The 24,570-nt window shown below is 36.5% G+C and overlaps 1 protein-coding gene across 2 annotated transcripts; it reads left to right on the top strand.

The window, feature by feature from the left end:
• Positions 1-291: 291 nt before the first annotated feature.
• On the top strand, positions 292-22,815 carry pacsin2 (protein kinase C and casein kinase substrate in neurons 2). Of its 2 annotated transcripts, XM_066668233.1 has the most exons (11): positions 292-463; positions 9,411-9,502; positions 9,604-9,760; positions 10,399-10,634; positions 11,443-11,598; positions 11,721-11,896; positions 12,267-12,387; positions 15,468-15,592; positions 18,266-18,406; positions 20,345-20,529; positions 21,001-22,815. In XM_066668233.1, exons 2-11 carry the CDS (start codon positions 9,446-9,448, stop codon positions 21,111-21,113), a joined length of 1,467 nt encoding a protein of 488 aa, XP_066524330.1. In that variant the 5' UTR covers positions 292-463; positions 9,411-9,445; the 3' UTR covers positions 21,114-22,815. The 2 variants fall into 2 exon arrangements, with proteins under 2 accessions (XP_066524330.1, XP_066524331.1); XM_066668234.1 differs by lacking the exon at positions 18,266-18,406.
• The last annotated feature ends 1,755 nt before the right edge of the window (positions 22,816-24,570 follow it).

Genomic DNA, 24,570 nt, shown 5'->3' with positions numbered 1-24,570 from the left:
TCCTCAGAGAAGCTGTAGTGTGTGAAATTTGGGGAAACACTTGTAGTTTGTTGGGGATATGAGATCAGAGAGCCGCGCCTCCTGAGAGCACGAAAAGGAGGGCCGTCAATCAAATGACTTCATACTCCCTATATAGTGCACAATGTGTGAGAGGAAATGTTGACTTGTAGATCTAAATGATAGGCAAACTTTCTTGTAACGAATGTGTTTGAATGTTCGGTGGCTCTTCTATTATATACATTATACATATATTATTGGTGCCGGAGTCAATATCGTGAGCCCTACGTTGTGCACTAGGTAGGGAGTTGGGAGCGGTTTGAAACATACCGCACTGATGCTTCTCAACGGGACATGGAGAGAGTAGTAATGAGAAACTGAGGGGGAGAGAAAATAAGAAGCAGTTTAACAAGGCGTCTTATTTCCGTACGACACGTTGTCTAAATTTGGATTTGCTGACATTAAGGTACAGTATATATCTACAGTTCTGCTTTTAATTCGCGTTTCTTAACACTTAACTTCGTCATTAAAACTTTTCTGCCACTGAAGTTGGCTTCTTGCTACCCAGCTTCATGTTCGAATTTTCCGGTCCACCTTAAACGGGGAAGCGATTACATTGGGCTGAATGTAACTCCCGCGTTATTTAAGGTGGAATAGAAAAGTCGAGAAACAAGCAACGTTGGTGGTTTAGCTGATTTTTCCGGCTTGCCAAGTGTGTTAATGGTTTGGATGTTTTATTTGTTCGCATGACACATGAATACACAAAAAAGTTGTTAAAATGTGCCCTGTCTGTAAATATAAGTAGCGATGGCTAATGAACGCAGAGTTAACGAATGACAGTTTGACCGTAACTGCAGACGTCGAGGGTGAGAAACACGTTATTAACGGCTCTGTAACGGTTAATTACAGCTGTGACTCATGAGGAGCAGGAATAACTTACTCAGTACATCTGGAGTTAGGTGGTCTCTTATACACGTAGTTTTTAACTTTGAACAGGTCTAACGTGAACGAACTTCTTTTTGTAGCACATTGGACGATTTGACCGGTTTTTTAACTAATGATAAGGTTAAACAGACTGTGTGGGAATATATTGCTTGTTCTGGTTATATCTGTCGTCCAGTTTTGTCAGTCAGTGAATTTGGTGACATTTGGAGGTATTTGCTGGCTCTAACAGGGCGGGGCAGCGAGCTGTAAAATTAACTTAGCGCTACAGGCTGCTGTTTACGAAGCCCTTCTGGTTTCATGTCTTAGTTTTATTTTATATATATACAGCTCTATACAGTACATAGAGAATGTCAGCTGTGTGTGTGTGTGTGTATATATATATATCTGGCATGCTCTATATACTGTCAACAAACCACTTTTTTTTTCTTCTTTTGGTTTTCTTTCAGAGTTTCTCAGCAAATAAACAGCAAATATTCATTAAATGTGTTCTGTTCATTGGACAGAATCTGTAATTCTTTTCGTTAGGTCATTTGAAGTGTTGGAACATTGTTTCACAAAGGGATGTTGGAATATTTCTGCCAGGATTTGATTGAATTTAATTAAATGGCCATTACTGAGGTCAGGTTTAGATGGCGGATGATGGAGCTCCATCACTCCTAAGACTGCAGTTCCATCGTTTCATAGTCAGAGCTGGGTGAATGTATACCCTTTTAGCCAACATATGGCATGTGGCTTGTGTAGTTGCAGCAATGTGCCCCCTTTTCTTGGTAGGGCATTGTACAATGTCGCTGAACATTTAAAATTGCTGAACTCCCTAATAAAAAAGGCTGTCTGGATACTTATGAATGTAGGCTACATTGTGTGTCTGATCAAATAGGCACTTAGTGTTGACTTAAGCCTCTCTCTGTGTTAGAGATAAGGATTGTTCCTTTTAAACAGCTTTAACTAGACAGGAGTACAATAGTTAAGTTCACAAGACTGCAATAGCTACAAGTGCAATCGAAATCTTAAATTCAGTAAGACTTATTAGAAAGCTTGAACATTTACTCAAAGGTCATGTTTCTGATTTTTAAAATGGTAATTTACAGTAATGCAGGAGTGTGCAGTACAGGGTGACCTTGAGTATTATCCTCAACATTTGAATAACTTTCATTAATATATTTATATACTTGTAGGGGTCACAGTGATAAGTGCTAATTATGGGCAGCAATGTGTGTGTGTTTGTACATGTGAGTTGGAGGATAGCATTAGCAGAAGTGAAAGCACCTTGTTCCACAGTGGTTCCTGCTTTTGTTGGTCATGAAAGCAGCAGCCTTTGGTGCTTCTGGGAGCCAGAGGGAGTATGCTGGAAAAGTCCACATTGACTGTGTGTAATTTTTTCCTTTATTCATTGTATGTGGACTGTGTATTATTTTTTCCTCCTTATGCACTCTGTCTCACTCGCATGCTAATGGGGCATAAGGGTGTCAAAGATTTGACCAGCCCTGTCGTCATAAGCATTCAGTAGAGCAGGGATCCCATTAAGGGTGGGACAGTCTGTAAACATTAGATTATTCCATCATCTGCTCAAACTTAGTAAAAAAGCAGGGTGGGCATTATGAGGAGGAAAGTATATATATGCACAGTGTCTAGCTAGCTAAAAGGCATTCCCTGAGCCTTTGTTCATCTGTTGTACTGCACGAAAATGCATTTTCATTTCCAGTTCCATTGACTTTGCAGACCAAGAAATAAAATCTCATAAAATCTGATGATGTTAGTTATCATATTTTTATAAGGCTTATCCCTATAAGACAGCTTATGTAGAAAGCCTGATGTCAGTAGGGAGATTATTCCACAGTTTTGGGACATAAGCTGCAAAGGACCCCTTTGGATTTAGTTTGGGTTGGTGGGAGCGTATGTTTGGAAGACCTGAGAGTTCTCACATTATTACGCATATCCCAATCAAGAATCCTCATTTCCTTGTGCTTGATGTCTCTACCCCTACTGCATTTCAGATGTTGCCCACAGAAAGTGCAGAACCTGTGGTTTGGGTGTGGAGTGGCAGATTACTTGTGTGTGTTCTTCTTTTTTTTAAAATAAAAAAAACAAAGCCACCACCGCCATTCATAAACCTCATTAAAAAAAAAAAAAAACAGCTGCCATACTGCTTTCATATGCATGATCCAGTGTGAATATTTGGACAGAACTATCTGCATTAATAGACTTTGGTGGAATTTGCCAAATGTCATGATGTCTGATTAATGTGAAGATTTAGAATGTCCATAAGGTTCACTGTCCTGTTGGCGCAGTGTACTTTTTCTTGATTGCATGTTTTCTGAAACACTTTGCTGAGGAACATTGTAAAAATAACCCAGCAGGGACCTCTGAGGATTATCCTATTATCATATTTTTTAATGACCATTGCTACATTTGACAGGCCATGTCATTCTTCATCAGACTCTGTTAACTTTGGTCTTGGACATTTGAAGTGTTGATTAAAATCCAAGGGAATGTTTGCAGAACAAGCAAAGAATACATGGTGTACAGAAATGTCCCAAAGTGTTCCCATGAATGTTATTGGAGTAAGGCCCTCTGCACAGCTGCACAGAGTAGAGTCACTCACTGGGGCTTGGGACAGAATTGCTTGAGGGACTGATGGAAGGTCCTGGAGAGTTTGTGAACTTTGGTTGCAGAGGTAACGCATTTCCATAGGAATGAGTCGAAAGTTAAAGGTCACCCCTTGAGAGATTCTTGTTGTGTTTTGCTGCTAAGCTTTAAAAATATATATAAATAAACAATAATAATAATAATAATAATTATTATTTTGTTAGGTAAGAGATTGTCAGATACTGTGCTATGCCAGAGGAAGTGATGGCCTTTAACTGCTGATTTAAAACAGACTGATCTATTCTTATGTGGTTAAATTGCAAATTTATATCAAAGCTATGTCTATTGAAATCAGCATGTAACCTTCTTGTGTTTAAGTTCAGACAGCAGGGAGAAAATGATGTAACCATCAGCTCCATTCTATGACAATATCTGAAAATAAATTATATGACAAAACTGTGCTGCTGGGAACTGTACTCGGGCCACTGAAATGTTGATACTTTGAAATTTTACCCATTTAATCCTTTTGCTTTAAGTGGACCTATTCCTTACTGACAGTACTGACAGATTTTAAGTGTGTATGTGTTTGGTGGAGTAAAACAAGGATATGTATATTTACCATTTATTGTGACTAGAATGTTTCACTTGAAACTGCAGTTGCCACAGTACTGTTTGCAAGGATTATTATGCAATAAAACGTATTGCCACCTCCATTGTCATTCATCATCAAGCAGAAATTTGTCACTCTGCAACATAGCTGCTGTATTCCGTCATTTGATTTTCCTTGAAGGCACAGACTTTGATTCAAAATACCGGCCAATGGCGTAGTACGCAATTGTAATAAAAAATGTTTCCTCACAATTTGCTAACTCTCTGGTATGTTTGCGTACCAGTTTAATGTGTTTATGAAGCCCCAGTGTCTGTAAATTAGTTGAAAAATAAACAGTATTGTTTTATTTCTGCTTCATAGGTGGGTAATATTGACTTATTTTTTAAATTTCTGGATCATTTAATGTTGAAATGTCTCCAAACACGGGAGACAGCTAACTGCTTTACAGAAAGTGCTACAAAATTAAAACACTCCAGTTACAAATGAGTTTCTGTGGCAATTCACACAGTAAATGAAAACTTGCAGGCAAGTTAAACTTTAATCCACATAAAAAAACAGCTGTTATTAACAGCTTTTCCCCTCAAACACATTGCTCTACCTTAAAAAGCACAGAGCTTAGAACTTTAATTCCCCACAATCGTACATGTTACCTTTAAACCTTTAAGAAATAGCTGTGAGGTTTACCACAGTAACAGTATGTTATTATTTTGACATAGGGCTCTTAGGATTTTTAATGGTTGCTGCCATCTTATATATAAAATAAATGTAGAACAAAATAGGTTAAAGCTTTAGATTTAGGTTGGCTCCAAACTTTTTAGCCAATCTAGATACTTTCAGGTTTCCTGTTGTGCACAGCCTATAATTAGTTGGAGGTCTTGATGCTCCACCTAAGAGGTAAATCAAAGTTTTATGTAATAGGTAATTTTTTGAGGTGGTTTTGTGGTCAGAACATCTAACTATGAAGCAATCACCTATTACTGTTCCACCATCTCCATGTTTCATCGTTCATCATCTGATATTTCTTTGCTTAGAAAAAGGAGTCACAGCATACAGCAAATATCTCTGAGTGAAGTTTAAACACCGTAGATTTTGAGCCACCATTTACACTTATGCTTACAGGCATAAACTCATAATGACTGATCAAATCAAATTTAGATATTAGGGGTGGTGGGCAGCAGGAGGTTGTGGGTTTGATTCTCGCTCCAGGAGGTTGTGTATTTTCCCCATGTCTGCATGGGTTTCCTCCGGGTGCTCCGGGTTTCCTCCCACAATCCAAAAACGCACATTGGTAGGTGGATTGGCAACTCAAAAGTGTCCGTAGGTGTGAGTGAATGTGTGAGTGTTTATGTTGCCCTGTGAAGGCCTTGCACCCAATGATTTCAGGTAGGCTCTGGACCCACTGCGACCCTGAATTGGATAAGCGGTTACAGATAATGAATGAATGAATTAATGAATACTAGGGGTGGTCCCTTAGACCTGCAAAAAAAAAAACTGCAGATATTTGTTTCTATTTTTTTTGGGTGGGTCATATTTATGCTGCTATATGCACCATGCAATGGATTTCAATACTAGAATAGTCATGATTCATAATGACTTAAAGCTAGAAATATTAGCACCAGCAAGTGCCCCCTGTAGAACTCTACAAACACATGAATTGTTCATTATTTGTCTGTTAATGTAATTGTTTCTTGGCCAAGACTAGTTAAAAACACAAGAATATAATTGAGGATTTGACATTAAAATATTCATTGTGATTTATTACATCTTAAATTATCCTGGTATTTTGATCAAATTTAATATCCACCACAACTTTTATTTATAATTGTTAGACTGTAATCAACTGACAGTAGTAGGTACTCAAAGGGCACCTTCTGCCTTCTGATGAGGTGTGTGGAAATACAGGCAATGTGTAGCACCTCATGAGGAAAAGCCCAGGGGAGAGAGGCTGTAATTTATCTACAGGGACTCTAATATGTAATCCATATCTAAAGAATGTGGAATGTTCCTATCACTCCTGATTAACCCAATCAGAGCATGAGTAGGGCTGGAGATTTAAAACAAACAGCATTTGTTTTAATCATTAGTCTTCAAGAATTCAGTTCTTATCAAAGCCCCAGAACCTTTAAGCTGTAATTTAACAGTTGAGTGCTCCAAATTCTTGTGTTGTTATTTGTGATCATCATTATTATTATTATTACATTATTTTAAATTACCCAGTTATGTCAGTCAAAATATCCTGCAGCTAGTCAAACGCCTCTGTCGCCGGTGGATTTTCCTGAGGCCTGTTCTTTGTAGAAATGGCACAGTGTTACATTTGTTTTCATCACAGTGATCTGAACCCTTGAATATGGCTGATACTGTTCTGTTGAAAAATTACTAGGAGCTGTTTTTAAGTATCACATTTAAACAGAACATCTAAAGTTTGGTGACAGCTAACATTATATCCTTTAAAGTGCTTGTGTGCTATTTTTGTAGCGCTGTGGTTTTAACAGGATTGTACTGCATTCAGATCCTCCGAACCACTGAATTTGGTTTAGATTCTTTTAAAAAGTACATCTATTAAAAATACATCTAAATATTTTTTATTTTCTCACACTATTTGCATGTGCAAAACAAATTAAAGAGCTCAGACCAGTAAGATTTGACTTGAATTTGTCTTGTCACTTTTATTTTTGAATGGTACTTTACTTATGAATATAGACTAACAGAGAAGTAACCTGATAGATTGAGTAAATATGTTTATTGTAGTGTCACTTTTATATTTAGAAGGTATTGCCACATTTTAAAGCAATACACATTTAACCCATAAGAGCCAGGTCTTAATTCACCATGAAAAATTCACTTTTTTCACATTTCTTGCTGTATTCTGTTTGCATTTTTAGGTTAAAAGCACGCTATAACATAAACACCACAACACCCATTTTGTATCTTGTATTTCAACATTTTGTTCTTGAAATGAAATCAGACTGGGCCGTATGTGACAGGAGAGGCTACTAAAATATGTTTTTAAAATGAGCATTTCTCTGGTCTGTCCTCACCAATCACACCGTCATTCTGTAAATATGGTCACATGCTCACAAACTGTCATGTGACTACATCTAGGATGTTCAGTAAATGTCACCATGGTTTTAAGTGAAGGATAAAGCTGTGTAGGGAATTTATAAAGGGTGTGTGCCACATGACACCACAGGGTCTTATGGGCTAAAGCAGCTGCTTTCAAATTAATTAATATATCTTTGATAATAAGGCTTATTTTTTTCCACCTCTGGCTATGTGAAAGCAGTAATGTTGTTAAGTGTGTGTGTGTGTGTGCTTGTGTAGCTACACAAGGTACAAAGAGAAGCTGCTGACTCAAGATAGCATTGCTGAGACAGCCAAAGTAGACAGGACATGCACATACATAAACAAACATACTAACATTGCCAATCTTTTTTCTGAGAGAACACTTGGCTCATGTATGTATGTTTTAACAGTGCTATTTTATTCCTAATTCAAATATTAAAATGAATCTAGTAAAGGCATTCCATTTTATTCAGTGTGATAGACATAAGTGCCATTTTTCAGAGCTGGTATTATTATTTTGGCATTAATCCTCACGACTGATAACCGGATGCATAGTACAGAATTGGTCTTATTGTATGTGTATGTGAAAATGGGAGTGAAGTATATGGTGGCACAAGAGAAGGGGAAGGACTGATTTGGATGATAGAGAGCATCTGAGGATAGAGGAAATGGTGTTTAAATGGAACTGGAGGAGAATAAGGGACAGAGATGTCTCTGTTGGCAGTCTTCCACTGCAGCACTTGTCCAACACCAACGGAAGTGCTGCCCAGTGAAGGAGTGCTCAGAGTTACAAAATGTTAGTTGTTAAAGTATAACCACAGCATGAGTTAGAGCATCTGCATTTAACAGAATACATTCTGCTCTTTGATTTGGGTGTTACAATTTGTATATTTTTCTGCTGTACAGTAATGTAGCTTCAGTTATAACAGTTATGGAATGATTTTTATGAATGTGAGGACATTGTTTACTCTGTATCTTTACAACACGCTTCTGGTTCGCTTATAAATATGGGCGTAAAGACCAGAAACCAGTGTATTTTTTTTCTCTGTAGTTGTGAATGACTCTGACATCTTACAGTTTTTTTCCCTTTGTGTGAAGTGTGTGTGTGTAGGTGTGTGTGTGTACAAACTATATATGGTCCCTGAGTCATGCTGTGGTGATTGTTACTAAGCCAGCCAACACACTGAGCCAACTGTGTGACAGGCTTGTAGAATTCTGATTGTGTAAAAAGCTTTCCTTCTTCCTCTTAGTTTCCATTAGCTTCTCCTCTCCTACCTGACTTTATGAAACGTGTTAAAATCATGGAAAATTTGAGTTTCCCTGCTGTTTCTCTGATAAGGTCTTTGAGACTGAGTGCTAGGCTTACTTGTGTGTGTGTGTGTGTGTGTGATGTCGGCAAGTGTTTAAGACTAGAGGAACTGTGTTGGATAAATCAGCTTTGAAAGGCCAGGGGGTCAGTGTTACTGTAAGAATGGCAGGAATTTTCATCACTTCCCCTGGAAAGAATGTTCTTTACCGAGTGGAACGAGAGGTTGAGTTTGACTAGATGTTCATTTGGTTGTGTTATCTTTGCACTCTCCAGTCAAATGTAATGACCAGAGTTCCTCCTGCCCTCATGTGTATAAAGGTTTTAACACAGTCAATTGCTATGTAATAAAATGTTTTAAATGTATTATTTAATGTTTGCCAATTGCTGTAGGAACTGTGATTACTCTGGTATAATATAAAAATACAGCTAATAAAATGTGAGAAGATAAATGTCAAGTGTGTATTTAATAAAAAAAAGTGTTAAAGTGCATTCTGTAAAGTAAGAATGTAAAATCTTAATTAAATAAATGAAATAATAAATATATACACCATATTGTGGAATTCAGTCATTGTTTTGAAAACATACAAACAATTGTGGTTATTTTTTAAGTACCCATTCCTACCGTAGGAGGTGACTTTAGAGAAATATTACCTAGATGGGTAAGTTGTTGGCGCTCAGTGACTTACTTTGAAATGCCTCAAGCTGGCTATTCTTTACCTTGACATTTGCTCCAGGATCTCGTGAAATAAAGTGAAGACAAACTAATGTCACTAGTGTCAGGAAACAAGTCTGTAGATGGATGAGCATGTTATTGTTTTGTAGTTCATTCCACAGTCAGAACAGTCTGAAAGAAAAGGAAAATTCATAAGTAACAGTTAGATCATGGTTCTTTTTTTTCAGCCTCTACGGACACTGGGTTTCTAAGGAAAACAGCCATGTCTGACACCTACAACGACTCTTTGACTGATGTTTCCAGTGACAGCTTTTGGGAGGTAATATTTATACATACAAACACACACACACACACACACACACACACAGTATATTTGCAGTTGGACTGATATTTGTATTTTGGTTTCCTTGGCTGGCTTAGGTTGGGAACTACAAAAGGACTGTAAAACGAGTGGATGATGGGCACAGGCTGTGTAATGATTTGATGAACTGCATCCATGAGCGAGCCCGGATTGAAAAGGCATATGCACAACAGCTTACTGAATGGTCCAAGCGCTGGAGACAGCTGATTGAGAAAGGTAAGGGTACTGTATCAATAAACAGTTATCCTTGAGAACTGGTTATCAATAGTTGGAAAAACACACAATATCGATAAGGTCTGTTCTTTGTTGTTATTGGATAAAACCTATCCAGACTGATATACTGGGGATTGGGTGGAACACATACCCAGACGTGCTTCCATTATTCTGACAGCCATTGTGTTGGTTGCTTATTTTTTTATGGACACTCTCCTCCAGACTACTTAGTCATATGTTGTTTTGTTCTGCAACTTTGTGTCAGTGACCTCTGTTTTGGCAGCATTGTTCTAGTACTGCACTATTGAATTGAGTTGTAGGGTGGACAACTAGGTTTTTGGTAGGAAACAATTTTAGAGGCTTGCTCTTTGTCTTCATTTTACAGCCCCTTTTGGTTTAGGGGCTGTCCCATCTTAAATCCATAAGTAAGGATTAAATCTAATTTAGCACTGGAGGTATTTGGCTAATGTAGCTAACAAGTAATTGAATCTTCTAACCAAAAGGTAAGCATTGAGCAACATGCATGCCTTATTCATCGAGCCCTTCCCTCAGATTTGCCTCTGTGGTTTCTACCATTGTGATGCTTTCTATCTTATATGGGACATAAAACTGACATAACTGATTTGTGTGATGTGTTGCAGGACCTCAGTATGGGACAGTGGAACGAGCGTGGTGTGCTCTGATGACAGAGGCGGAGAAGGTGAGCGAGCTCCACTTGGATATAAAGGCAGCTCTGATGGCTGAAGACTTTGAGAAAGTGAAAAACTGGCAGAAAGATGCTTACCACAAGCAGATGATTGGAGGCTTCAAAGAAACTAAGGAGGCAGAAGATGGTTTTCGTAAGGCACAGAAGCCCTGGGCCAAGAAACTGAAAGAGGTATAGATACAGCACAACCATTTGATCTTATTGAGCTCTACACTGAAAATCCTTTTTCTTCAGTATATTATTTACAGTGTCTAAAAATGTCCTGCATCACTACCTCTGTGCCTTCTAGAAAGATCATCTTAGTAGAATCTAAGAAACATTTATTTTAAATGTCTAAAAAATCTAATTAATATTTTATATTTAATTTTATATCTGTCTGATTGATTACTGTTGTATCTCTCCCAGGGAAAGGTTTATTTGCTAATTAAGTAAAAGGAAAAACAACTTGAGCCTTATATTCCTAGGATTAAAAATCTTTTCTCCTTGAATATGTCTGTCTGTTTGCATTATCCGTATCTCCTTGTGACCGACTGCAAGGTCAGCGAAACAAAAAGGCAGTCACACAACTGTGTCAACAATCTATGTTTTGCAATACCTCATTGACTTTCCATTAGATTTAGAGAACCTCAGTATGTTGTACAATGCTTAAATGTGGTGCATCCATTGAGACGAAGAGTATTAGCTTAATCAAAACAAAAATTCTCATATAGATTTAAGAAGCTACAAATCCATGCATTCTTAAAATTCATAAATAATTGTATAGGTTTATTTTATCAGACACCTAGCTGTTTACCTTTTTAAGATAAGCAATTTTTTATTGTCAACCCTACTTAAAGCAACTGGTTATTTAGCTGTTTTTATGCATGCACAACTTGTTAGTCATAGTTGGCAGTCTTTCAGTGTAGAAGCATGGTGTAATACAATGCTTCACTGTGCTACTTATGCAATAAACACCACATAAACAGTCCTGTTTCTTCAGGTGGATTTGATGAAGAAAGCCTATCATGCAGCCTGCAAGGAAGAAAAGTTGGCCACCAGCAGAGAAAACAACAGCAAGCTAGAGAGCAACACCAACCCTGAAGCCCAGAAAAAGTTGCAGGACAAAGTGGAGAAATGTCAGCAGGATATGCAGAAGGTGTGCATATATAAGTCTGTTAATGATTCAGTGTAATTATTGCATGGTGATTGTTATATCTATGTTTAATTAATGATTAATTGTTTACCTGATGTTATTGTGTATCTGTGGTCGGGATTTAGACTAAGGAGCGGTATGAGAAGTCTCTGGAAGAGCTGGATAGGCTGACTCCTCAGTATATGGAAAACATGGAGCAGGTCTTTGAACAATGTCAACAGTCTGAGCACAAAAGACTGAATTTCTTTAAAGAGCTCCTGCTGGAAGTTAAGCAACACCTTGACCTCTCCACCAACCACAAGTAAGAACATTTTTGCAAACAAGTCACCAGTTTGGGAAAGGATGCATTTAACAGTTTAGCAGGATAAATATTTTCAGCTGTGTAAACCACTATTGCAGTCAATTTTTTCAGCCTTTAACAATGAAAAACACTGAAGGGTTTCAACATCCAAAACAGCCTTGTCACCTCTTTTTTTTATGTATTTAAGTTAGCCTAAAATGGAAATCACTTTTTAGATGCAAAATACCTAATGGAACTGCCATGTAACTCACTCCCAGGCCCCCACTGTATCAATGATCAGTCTCTTATACACACACACACACACACACACACACACACACAATCACATCAAACACTGTATGCTGTAGTGAAGGTTGTCTTTCCTACTCAGGTTCCAGTCTGTTTATCAGAATTTGGAAGACACAATCCAGGTAGCCGATGCAGAGGAGGATCTGAAATGGTTCAGCTCCAATCATGGCCCAGCCATGTCTATGAACTGGCCTATGTTTGAGGTACATATGCACACATGCATTTAAACACACACGGTATGCTTTCCTAGTGATGGTTCCACCTGACAAAACATTTTTTGATTGGACCACTTAATATACCATATAAACAAGTGAGAAATAAGGACACTAAGGAGTGAGGAAGGTGATTTTTTTTAGTAGTAAATGAAGGTATGTTGTAGCCACTTGTGACAAGAATTTATTGTTCAGAGTTACGTTATCCTTCTTTATCAGTGGAGTTGCATCAAGACAGAACCAGTCTGTCAGGTCATGAACAGAATGCTGAGATCTGCATCTTTTTTACTATGTACACAATCTCACCCTGTCTACCAGTCTCTCACACTGTCCCTTTACCCTCCCTTCAATCTCACTTCTCACATGCTCATTTTCTCACATTGAGGAACAAAGAAGAGTTCATTAGGTTTAACTTACTAGACATTATATTGTCATTGCTGATCTATTATTATAGTTGTCAAATAGCAATATTCATGTTTAGCTTATTGACATCACTTATAAATTTAATAACTTTGCTGTATATGATATTTACTGGATGAAAATTAAATAGAGTAGGTGCACTGTAATGGACTGTGGCTTTTTTTTTCTGTCGGTTTAACATTTGCGGTATAACAAGCTCTGGTTTGTAAGAAAAAAAGAAATCAATAGCTTCTAGACCGTGCATGGGTTCATTACGTCTATCCATGCATATATATGTGCCAGGGATGTGTGATCGGAATCTACAGATTATTGTCTAAACATTGTTGAACTGTTTTGCAAAAAATGTGTGTCAGGTAGGCGCACTCTCACTATGTTTGAATGCTACACAGATGTCATACAATTATGTGTCATTGTACTAAATATGTAGTTGCCTCCTACTTTCAGTTTAACTTCTTTGAGTCATGGTTAATAGGCTGGTAATAATGAAAACAATATGTACAGTTTTGTCCAAAACCACTAGTAATAGAGAGAACTGGAAATATGTTTGTGCATGTCATTTTTTTTATTCAGCCACACATTGTGTGTTTTTGTGTTTTATGTGGCCAAGGAGAATAGAAATCACTTAGATGATACTCAGAATAGTCAGATGGCCATTAATCAGAATTGGTTTATGATCAGTGCCTCCCTACAGTAATACTGTGATATATTTGTGAAATTATTTCATTATTGAATTTTATTAGTATTTGTAAACTTTAGGACAGCAGTAGTTTGTGGTTTTTTTGTTTGTTTGTTTGTTTTTTCTGCAGTTGCCAAGGAAGTGTTTCCATGTAAGCTGTTTCTACTTCAACGCTCTTAGAAATACTACAGAATGACCACATATCTCTGAACTTAATCACATTGATACACTACCTCTCCATGCTAATTGAATTTTTTTCTCACCACTCCAAAAGAAGTTTGAAAACTTTCATAATTAGCTTTCCACTGTAGCTTTACAGCACAGCATTTCACTAATGGCAACATCTTCTTACTTTAAAGCACACTTCTTTGAAGGGAAGTTTTATTTCCTGGGGGTTTTTATGCAAATTAAGCTTCTTGCTAATAGTTAGTGATCCGACTTATGAAATCCTGGTCATGGTTTCCTGAGTCATGTCCTTTGCTGACTAACTCAATCCTTTTTCTTCTCTATTTCAATCCAGAATGTGGATTTATCACAGCCATGTTTCCATAAGAGATGGAACATTGTAGTGAGTTTTTCTTGACTACCATTACTGCTGTTTCTGAACGGTTTCTGAATCCTATAAAACTCTTATCCTGACTCTCGTTTGGTGTGCTGTGGTGTGTGTGCCTTTGTGTGTTTTTGATATCTATTTCATCAAGATTTTGTGCTAAATAGAAAGCAAAAACTAACAAATTAAGAAACAAGAAAACAGTGATGACACCTTTTAAAACCTTCATCACACCATCAGTATCTTAAACTGAATATCTGTTTCTCCTGAATAACAAAGAGAAACTATGAGCAATATGTCTGTATAGTGTAGTGTTGCTTACAGCACTGACTTGTTAAACAGTGTCACTGGTGGGAAGCACTGAATGGCATTCCTTGTTGGGCATATTGTTGAATGTACATGATCGAGTGAATGAGGGAGTTACAGGTCAGTTTCACAAAGTGCTTCACATCTAAAAATAAAAGGGGACAACCTTCTTTGTTTAAAAGTTTTCACTGTGTTTCTAGAAATTATGATTCTTCAACACTTTATTTAAAAGTATGTTTTTTTAAGGGTAAGTAATTTCACCCCCTGCCTTCTACTACCCCTCCCTTTCCCTTGAGATCTGCCAAAGTAAACAAGCACACTTGCTCCACTCACTTGTAGTGCTGCCCACCTTCCATATCGCCATTCAGTCATCTGAAAAGTAAAATTGGCAGTATTTCACACAGAGCTCCTTCGCTAGTAAAGGCAGGGACAACAAAGCAAAATCTTCAGAAAACAGATACTTTTTTTGTTGTAAACATCATAATGTCTTTGTTATTATATTCATAACTACACTATGCAAAATTTGTGTAGTGATTATGCCTAGCATCATGTTAAAAAATTCCAAAAGATTATTCCGTACAATGTAAGATTTTTATCATACTTATCTAATAAGACACATTTATGTAGCCAGGTGTTATTGAAACATGGACAAATTGTATCAATTTATAAAACACAAGAAACCATTGTAAATAGATGGAAAAAATTGGTACATATTCAGTGAACCTTTCCTTGAAGTGTTTGGGTTGGCGGCAACTTGTAAGCATTCTGTTTGCATCTAAGCAGTGAAGAGCTCTTCTCTGAGCTGTTTAATTGGTTTGTGGGGTGGGCTGGTTTGAATTGTTGTGAATGTGTTTGTGTCTGTGTGTGCCATGTTGATGGAAACACATTTGTTTCTACCGCAGAGGAATATGACGCAGTGCACTTGTGAAAGTTTTGTTTCATAAACAGAGGTTTGCTAACTCATATGTACTCAGCAGGCACATGCATCAGTAATAGGGGCATGTTACAACTCATCCCACATAAGCCGGTAGACCCAAATTAGTTCACTAGGGCTCAGCTGATTCATGGTTTATTAGAGTTGGCATAGCTTTGTGCATTCATGCGTTTGTGTGTTTCTAGGACTGGTCTGTAGACCTAAATCGAACACTGAGCCGGAGAGGAACAAAGAAGCCAAACGATGAGGTAACGTTGACGGGCATCAACCAAACAGGAGAACGACCACCAAAGACCAACAACAACAACAGGTAATCCCCAATACAAACCATCAATATGCAGTTTTTATGTGTATTTGTATTAAATAAACAAATTTTAAATTGAATTGATAAATTGCAACCTTTTTCAAATTTTATCTGTAGTTTACCATTTATATATAAACATATATAAAGGCCATACAGTTTTCATGCAAAATGGAGTATTATAGAAATTTTCCAGTTTGAATTCCCTTGCTGTACTGGTGATTGGAACAGAGTTAAAACAATATCTGCACAAATACAGCTGTTTAATTCACTATTCAGATTAACAAGTGATCCCGCATTTGTCTACAAATTTTTTGCCCAATGATAAAGATAGAATTTAGAATTTACTACTGTTCTTTTTAACACCCTGCATGTACCTGCCTGCCTTTAATTTAATAAATAAACAAAATGTTTTAGGTCAAAACAATAAGGCAAATATATCATAAAATATCCACATTCTACATATTGATAGTGGTGTCATTCAATTAATTCAAGTCAATCAAGTTAATCACAAGGATATTCTGTGATTAATCATGATTATTTGCAAGTTAAACTGCTGGTATTTTCTTTTTCTTTTTTTTTTGGGACGGAAATAAAACAAATGTATAGGGATATATTCATAATGAACTGGTTAGAGAAAACCATCCTTTTCACAATATTATAACATTACAGAGTATTTTTTTAATAGAGATATTAGAATATCTTAATTTGCTGTGGAAATTTCTCAGGGAGAGAGATAACATCATACACAAACTTTAATTGAGAATATTACAGCTCACAGCTCAGACAATAAAACATGTCCATATTCCAGCTTCAGCAATTTATTGGAGTGGTTTCCAAAACAGGGATAAAGGTGAGTTCTTGAATATATCCTCCCTTCAATAGAAAAATCACAATACAAAATGCTGTGTAGTCCCAGAATAGGCCTAATCCCTGTCTGGGAAAACACACCTTATAAGAAGTAAGTGTGTTGATAAAGCCAGGCACGAGAAAAAAAATAATGTGCTGAACTCCTCACAGCAGCTGTGTGGGTGTGTGGGGGTAGTTTCCATTAAACCACATGCATTAATGTGTGAATGTTGACAGCACTATTATAAACATCTTGTGTTCTAACCTTATAAACAAAGTATTTTATTAAACATTAAACAATTTAGATAAGTGGTTTTGTTCACCACTCTTGTGTATATTTCTTGCTATACATTAAATTAAAAATAACTCTTGTTAAATCCTAAATAAATTTGTTGAGGATTTCCATATGCAAAAGGTTATAGAAATGAAAGAAAATGTTAAATCTTGTAATAAGTGAAATATAATAATAATTGGGCAATCTGACCACCGATATCGCTCATGGCCTGCACTTCTCCCCTTACCCAGAGATGATCAGATGTACAAAAGTATGGGCAAAGTTGTCCATGTGATATGGGTGAATGTCAGAAACTCACCCTCAGTATCCCAATATAGCCTACTGTGCCTTTAACTTTGTATAGTAATGCAGTCAAAGTATCTGCAGACACTTCCTTCCTAAAATACCAGAGTCCCCTGTCTGTTTAAAGACATGCCTGGGGAAAGCCCCACCTGCTTGACCCAGCAGCAGTGGGTATGTCAATGCTTTTTACAGACAAACACTCTGTTAGCCTAACTGGTATAAAATATCTATTTCAGAACTTTATACACTGTGATCACTGGATGTTTAACTTCGTAGATTAGCTTTTTTTCCCCTGGGGCCCTTTTGGCTGCAGAGGGAGTAACCTGTAAGAATCTGAAGCATTCCTGAAGTGCTTAACGTTTATTTAACCAGCTGAGCAATATATAACCTCCTCTCTAACCTCAGCAAAACATGGATTCCAGCTTTGAGAGTAGCAGAGATTTAAAGAATTGTAAATGTTTCAGTGCGTTGTGTACTCCTGACACTATCAGAATTGTCTTACACTTGACTGTCTTACTTCTCTCTTGCCTCAGCTGACTTCTGCATAATATTAATAGTGTCACAGGAACAAATAAATTAAATACCTTGTAATTGTTGGTACCATTCAGTCTTAAATGGGATGTTTTACTTCATATTTAGCTGTAAATTTGTGACTATTAAGTCATTTAACAGCAGTATGTCTGATGAGAACCACACTTAGGGTCAAATATAGCAGTGTTCAATGAAAAGTTACATTCGTTATTAATTTGATATAGTAATAATTAGAATAATAATGATAAATGTTATCAATAATAATAATATGTGTAATAAATAATTATTCTGTCAAGTATGTAGTCTAGTTTGTGGTTGCTTTTATGTTTAAAAATATAAAAATAAAATCCTTGCTTTTAAAACATTGTATTTAATATATTAACACAGAATTTGTGTAATGTATTTGGTCATACATATATAAAATATCTTACCACAGCTTTGAAAAAACCTTAATCAGTCATGTACAGCCAACCAGAACTATGCTGTTTTATAATGTCTTTACTGCAAAAAAGACTCTGTGCTGCTGCCTGTTTTCTGGTGTTATGCATTTTACTGTTTATTTCATTTGTTTCTGTTATTTCGCAATGATCTGATAATGCCTGCTTTGTTCTGATGTTTGTATCATTCATTGTTTACTGTATGAACTGAATTGCTTTGTTACAAAACGTGCACGATATGTTCTGTAGTTATGTATATCACAGTATTGCCTCTCTCCATGTTGTTAGTCTGACTGTGCCCAGTAACACAGAACCAGCAGGCTTAAACCCATTTGACGATGATGATGATGAAGAAGATTACGAAACACCAGTGAAGCAGACCAACAACAGCCCGTTCAATCCAAAAAAAGAAGAAGTTATTTCTAAAACGTTGGTGAACAGAAAGCACCTGCTGTTCTACTGCAATGCCTCCTTCTGCCTGTCTCTTGCCCTGTTTCGGTTTCTTGTGTCTCTTTGTTCCCTGTGTTATTTTTACTTTCCTTTTCTATCCTTTTGTTGTTCTTTCAGGTGCCTGTTTTTTTTTTCTCTGCATGGTTGCATATTGCAAATACTATATCAGCACCTATACACACCATGCCTTTTTCACACCCCTGTTGTTATTTTTGTACTTCGGAGCATGCTGGTAGTACATTGAACTGTGCAATGTTCCTGTTAGATTCATTTAAATACAACGCACAATTTTCATTTGTTTGATTTCAAGTCAACATAGCCATTTAGTGCAACTTAGTGGTTTATCTTTAAGGAAAATTGCAGAAAACAATTCATTACACAGAATACTCTCAAATATATTTTATTTAGGATTGTGTGTCCACAGTTTACATATATTACAGCTTCCATATTTTTCCATTTACTGTCATTTTTTCAGAGAAAGATATTTTTACACACCTCCCAGTTTAAATTCAAAAGTTGATTACATTTTCTGATTAATTGGATTTGTATAATTCCAAACAGATTCAGTTATACTGCTGGTTTTTTTCTGAAAACAACAGCAGCTTGTTGGATATGCAAGTTGTTTTATTTTTTATTTTTTATTAATTTTTCTTTGTCCTTTTCTCTTTAATGTATTCTTACTACTTTTGTAGATCACCCTTTTAAATCCACAGCACATATCTTAAACACAGAGTTGTCTTATCACATGTTATAGACAGAAACATCTGTGGATATTTTCATATATGAAGCAAGAGTGGAACTTCCACTTCTACTTCTTTCTCAGATAATGAAAGCTCTTAGGACTGTTTATCTGATTGTAACATTATGGAAACACCTGGTTCTTCTGTTATTTTCTTGGGTTTTACTCTTCTTTATTCAAGTGGATGGTTTTACATCTGATTACATCAGAAATATCTCTCATGGCTGTTTTGACCGGAAATTAAATGCAAGATGTTCTCTGACATTTGCACAGTACTGTGTTTGCTTACACGGAAGTAAAATGCACATGGATTAGAGAAAGTGATGTTTTTTATGTTAGACAATTGTACGACATGCGATTGACTACAGCGTCATGGTTTATGTTATCTGTTGTTGTCTTTTTTTTCTTTTTTTTTCTTTCTTTCTTGCTTCCGTGTACAATTTATAGAGTTTGTGTTAGTACTGCCCTCTGGTGTTTTCACAGCCTGCAGTCATCTCTTTGGCTTTAACCCTTAGAAATTTTACAGCTTGTAATTCTAACTACGTGATGTTGAAAATTACTATTAGCTTATATCATGATTACATTGTGTACAGACAAGTGGATTTTAGATTTTTATTAAAAATTTTGGATTGGCTTCAGTGTGAAACAGTTACACATCAAGATGCAAAGGCTGATGCTAGTGTGATCAGATTCTAGTGATAAGAAAATATCTTGTATTATACACAGTCACACTATGCTTTTTTTGGTGCTAGTAATAACTGTGATTTCTAAGGGTTAACCTTGATCATCTTGAAGATCTGTGCCTGTTCTAAACTGTTTATCTTTGCCTGTTCAGCTGGCTGCTGCCAATCTGGCCTTCTCCCATGAGAAGACAGTATATGTCCATTTGGTAAACTAGTGATTTTTTTTTTTTTTCCCCATTCATGAAGCGAGTGGAGAACACCTCTGTTTGGAAGCACTCTGGCATGTCTTTGAGCTTTTGCTTGGGGTTGACTGTATGTTTTGACTTTTCAGTGGGGTTATATTACTTTGTTTGTTGCATCTAAATCTTGCTCTCTTCCTGCTCATTTCACCTGGCATGTTGGATGCCCAGCCGTACCTGGTTTATCCATGATTGACAGTTGTCAGTCATATTCTACGACACGCATATATTGACCCCTTTCTTTATTTTCTCTCAGTGCCAGCAGTGTGGATAAGACGCAGGATTCGTCAGATGAGGAGACTGGGAATCCTTTTGGAGCAGACACTAACGGAAATGGCAATCCCTTTGATGATGAGCCCTCTTCACCGGTGATCTCTGTACCTGTCAAAGCTCTGTATGATTACGAGGGTCAAGAGCAGGATGAGCTGAGCTTTAAAGCAGGTGAAACAGTAACCGACTGAACATAGATGGGGAGGTTTTCATGCTAGAGCACTGGTCTGCACGTATGTGCATATGAGACATTGGCATCTGTAACATATATTCATCAAGCAGCAAAGTTTGATCAAATAAGTCCTTTAGTGTAATTTCATTATTATAATAACAAGAGGTCTCATTTAAGTGTCAATTAATTCACTCATATATTAGTATGTTATATCTTCTATTTTGCAGTATAATATTTTATCCTTTTCATTCTGTCATGTAAAAGTTACGTTTTGTGAATGAAACATGAATGAAGTTAGCATTATGGCTGGAAACACCTTTCATAACGTGATGATGAACAAAATATATTGTGCCCTATAAAAAGACTTTTCCCTTAGATGACAAGGTTGTGTCAGTGATAAATTAGTCCTGCAGAAAACTGTATTTGAGGACTCTTTAGGACATTTATTTTTCTCTCACTCTCTCCAACAGGTGATGAATTTACTAAAATTGGAGAGGAGGATGAACAAGGATGGTGCAAAGGGCGACTGAAAGATGGCCATGTGGGACTATACCCAGCCAATTATGTGGAGGACATTCAGTGACCTGAGAGATTAGGAGGAGAGGAAGAGAAAGAGAGAGTAGAATGGGGGAAGAACTGAGGGGAGGGGTGGTTTCAGATGCAAAGAAACTGCTTACATTCTCACTCATTGTGATAGAGACAGGACAAACTGCTGCAATGTAGAGAATAAACTGCATTTTCACTGTTTTCTTGTAGACATCGCCCTGTTGCCAAGAGTAAGAGTTGCTACCATAACACCGTCTGAACCCAACACACTTCTCTGCACAAGAGAATATACCATCTGGTATCTATTCATTACATTCACAGCTGCATCAAGTTGTAGATGCCAACAGCAAAAGAGTTTTAATCAGATTTACACATCACTGAACAATCACTCAATCTCCTTTTAAAGGGCTGATTACAATGTGAGTGCCAAACTCTGGGGGGGGAAATGGCTTTTGTTATTAGATTGACAACAATTAACTAGATACAAGTTCTGAAAGTGAACCAGAGCAATTTTAGGGGACCTGAATCCACTGTATCTATTTCCAACGTATGTTGGAGAAAAAAAATATATTATTTCTGTGCCTTATCAACTCTTTCTTTGATGCCATTATATCACTCAATCCAGAGAGATCCAACATGTGTTTTTTTTTTTTTAAGCAAATCTGCCGTTTCCATGGATTTTTGTGTTTAAGCTGTAAATATAATGTGCCCATAATGAAATATTAAAAACTAAGAAGATACAATTAGATTAATCTAGTCCTTACTGTAGTTCTAGGCCTCTATTTCTAGTCCTGTAAGTAGCAACATACTGGGAATCAATTTGATGCCTGAAAATGCAAATTCTGTAGCCATAATATTACAGTAGCAGAGATCTGAGGTCAGAATCATGCCCATATTAGGAACACTGGGTGAAAGCTGAGGTTCTTTATCAACAAAGTCATTGGATTTTTCAACAGCCTGTAATAAGGCTTCATACAGCCTGCTGTTTGCCAAGTTGACATCACAAATTACCACACAATCTAGTTGTTGTAGAAGTAATGGTGGTAATAGTTGTAGTAGTATATATGTTAGTTTGGCAGTAACCTATACTAGCTGGTGTTGTAATCCTGTTGTTATAACATTAATATGTAATAGTCACCTGGCTTTAACATGATGTAAATTCAGTGAGCATGTATACAGCATTTTTCTTTTTTCAAAAAAAAAAAAAAAGCTAAGATGTAGTGTTCCTAATAAGGGCAAGGCACTGCCTACAGAATGACACACTAATTCAGAAATCTTTTTTGTTGTCAACAGATTATTGTATACATGGAAATTAAGCAATTAAGAGTTTCTTTTTCTGCCATAAAATGTGATGTTTTATTTTCCAAACAATCAAATTTAAACTTTTAATATTTTATTTTTACTGAGTGTGGGAAGGTCTGTGACCATTTTTACATGGTCTCCCTTCACCCTGAAATTAACTAGACCTAAGCAAGGTTAGTTGCAGGCTGAAGGCTAATGCTGGAGTAAGTTATCAGGGATTAGTTGTACTGAATATTTAGTTTGGGGCGTTTTTAATGGTGGCACATTCACCTGCACTCTTAAAAATAGAGGCCACATAAATGTTCTTTTAGGAAGAACAACTTTTGGTTTCTGTAAAGAACCTTACAGTTTCAAGTTTATTCAAAAGTTTCATAGGGAACTGAAAGTGTTTTTTTTTCTGTTTTTTCTTAGAAACTTTACATTTAAGAGTATATATATATATATATATTTTAGTTACTGAACACTGGTCAAGTTTGGTAACTTTTCCTTTGAGCATCTTGTTTGAAGCAGGTTTTCCATTTCAAATGGTTTGTTTTGAATGTGAATGTGTTTTTGGGGAAAGGTTTCTCACACTCTAGCCTGCACTGGACTATTCACAGCAAGCACATGGGAGAAAATTCTAATACTTTTGTTTAAAAATGTCAGCCAAAACGTGTCCTCTCAAAGGCAGTGTTTCATTGCCCAGGTGGGGTTAGTGAAAGAAGACGACATATGCCAGCTTTTCCACATGTACATCTGAACTGATGAACAAATTAAACATTTTAATTGGGGGATGATGATGATGAATGATCTAGTTTTAAAATCCAGACTGTTAATTTATGAAAGTGCTTTAACTTTTGCCCATGAACAAATGCTGTGATTCAGAATGTATATTCATTGAGCATTTATGTGGCATATGAATGTCCTGAACTTGTTAATTTGTTACATTTGTATATATGAATTTTAATTTCTTTCTTGCAGATGGTCATATTGAGATATAAGCACACAGTCTTGTCACAGCATGTTCACATTCACTGAGGAGAGAGTTAACCTGTTAATGCCATCTCCGTGGGGACAAGATCAAATTTTGAATCCACCAGAGATAAACATTGGCACAACTGTTGGATTTTGTTACATTAAACGCAAACGTGCTCACACAGTGCACTCTGTTTAACTTGTCACTCTGCAGTTGGAATTAAATGATTTAAACTGAGAATATCTGTGTGGTTGTTGTATGCCTTTAAGGGTCATGTCCTAGGTATTGGTAGTTAATGTAACGGTTCTTTCTCTTGGCCCTTTAATCATGAAATTTAAACAGTTTCTTACTTTCTCATGGTTTTATGTTGCGCATTTCCAAAATAATGTTTATTTGTACAAATATTGCTGTACATTCATTAATTGTGTGTCCTTAGCCTACCCAGAATTACTACTGCGCAAGGCAGGAACATACCGTGGACAAGGTGCTATATACTCACACCTATGGACAGTTTTGCACTGCCAATCCACCTTGTCTTTTCAGACTGTGGGAGCAAACTTGAGCACCCAGAGTAAACCTACCTAGACACAGGGTGAACACAGATAGTGACACGAAGCCAGGCTCAAACACACAATTGCAAGTTCCTGGAGAATATTGTACTGATTTAATGTTTAGAGTTTAAATTAGGGTTTGTTACAGAAAATTTACCAAAAAAAGAAGCGAGAGACACAATAACAGTACATATTTGCATGATAATACTGCTGACGTGCACTAAATAATGTGTGGAGCCTGTAAGATATTAGAAACTTAAAACTAAAAATATATAATTATTATTTTTTTTACAGTAGTTCTCTGTGTTTAAATAAGCAGTCCCAGAATATAGCCTTAATCCAGATTCCAAAAGGGAGAGAATGATTTATAATATATCTAGGGTAATAAATAGAGGGAATTTAGGGTGAACTATGGAAATAGATCAATTGAGGAATTGTGTTTTTTGAGCTTCTAAATAAATTTTATCTAACGTATTTTAGGAGATTAGGGAAATTATTATTAAAAGTTACTTCTAATTAAGTAATTTTAGTGACTTTAATATTTTATAAATAAATATTTATTAGTAAAAGATGCTATTTTCATGACTTTTTAAGGACTTATTAATTGTTGAAATATCTCATTCTCGCACCTTATTAAGTCCCATTAAATCTTTCACACACCTTAATTTATTTTGAAGGGGTGTCAG

Source organism: Hoplias malabaricus, chromosome 4, assembly GCF_029633855.1.
Source record: "Hoplias malabaricus isolate fHopMal1 chromosome 4, fHopMal1.hap1, whole genome shotgun sequence".
Lineage (NCBI taxonomy): Eukaryota > Metazoa > Chordata > Actinopteri > Characiformes > Erythrinidae > Hoplias > Hoplias malabaricus.
Note: the sequence above shows the minus strand (reverse complement) of the source record. Positions and strands in the feature narration are given on the sequence as shown.

Coding starts and splice junctions, on each gene's coding strand:
- pacsin2 (XM_066668233.1), top strand. CDS start 9,446: ATGTCTGACACCTACAACGACTCTTTGACTGATGTTTCCAGTGACAGC. Junction 9,761..10,398: donor GAGACAGCTGATTGAGAAAG/GTAAGGGTACTG, acceptor GATGTGTTGCAG/GACCTCAGTATGGGACAGTG. Junction 11,897..12,266: donor GACCTCTCCACCAACCACAA/GTAAGAACATTT, acceptor TTTCCTACTCAG/GTTCCAGTCTGTTTATCAGA.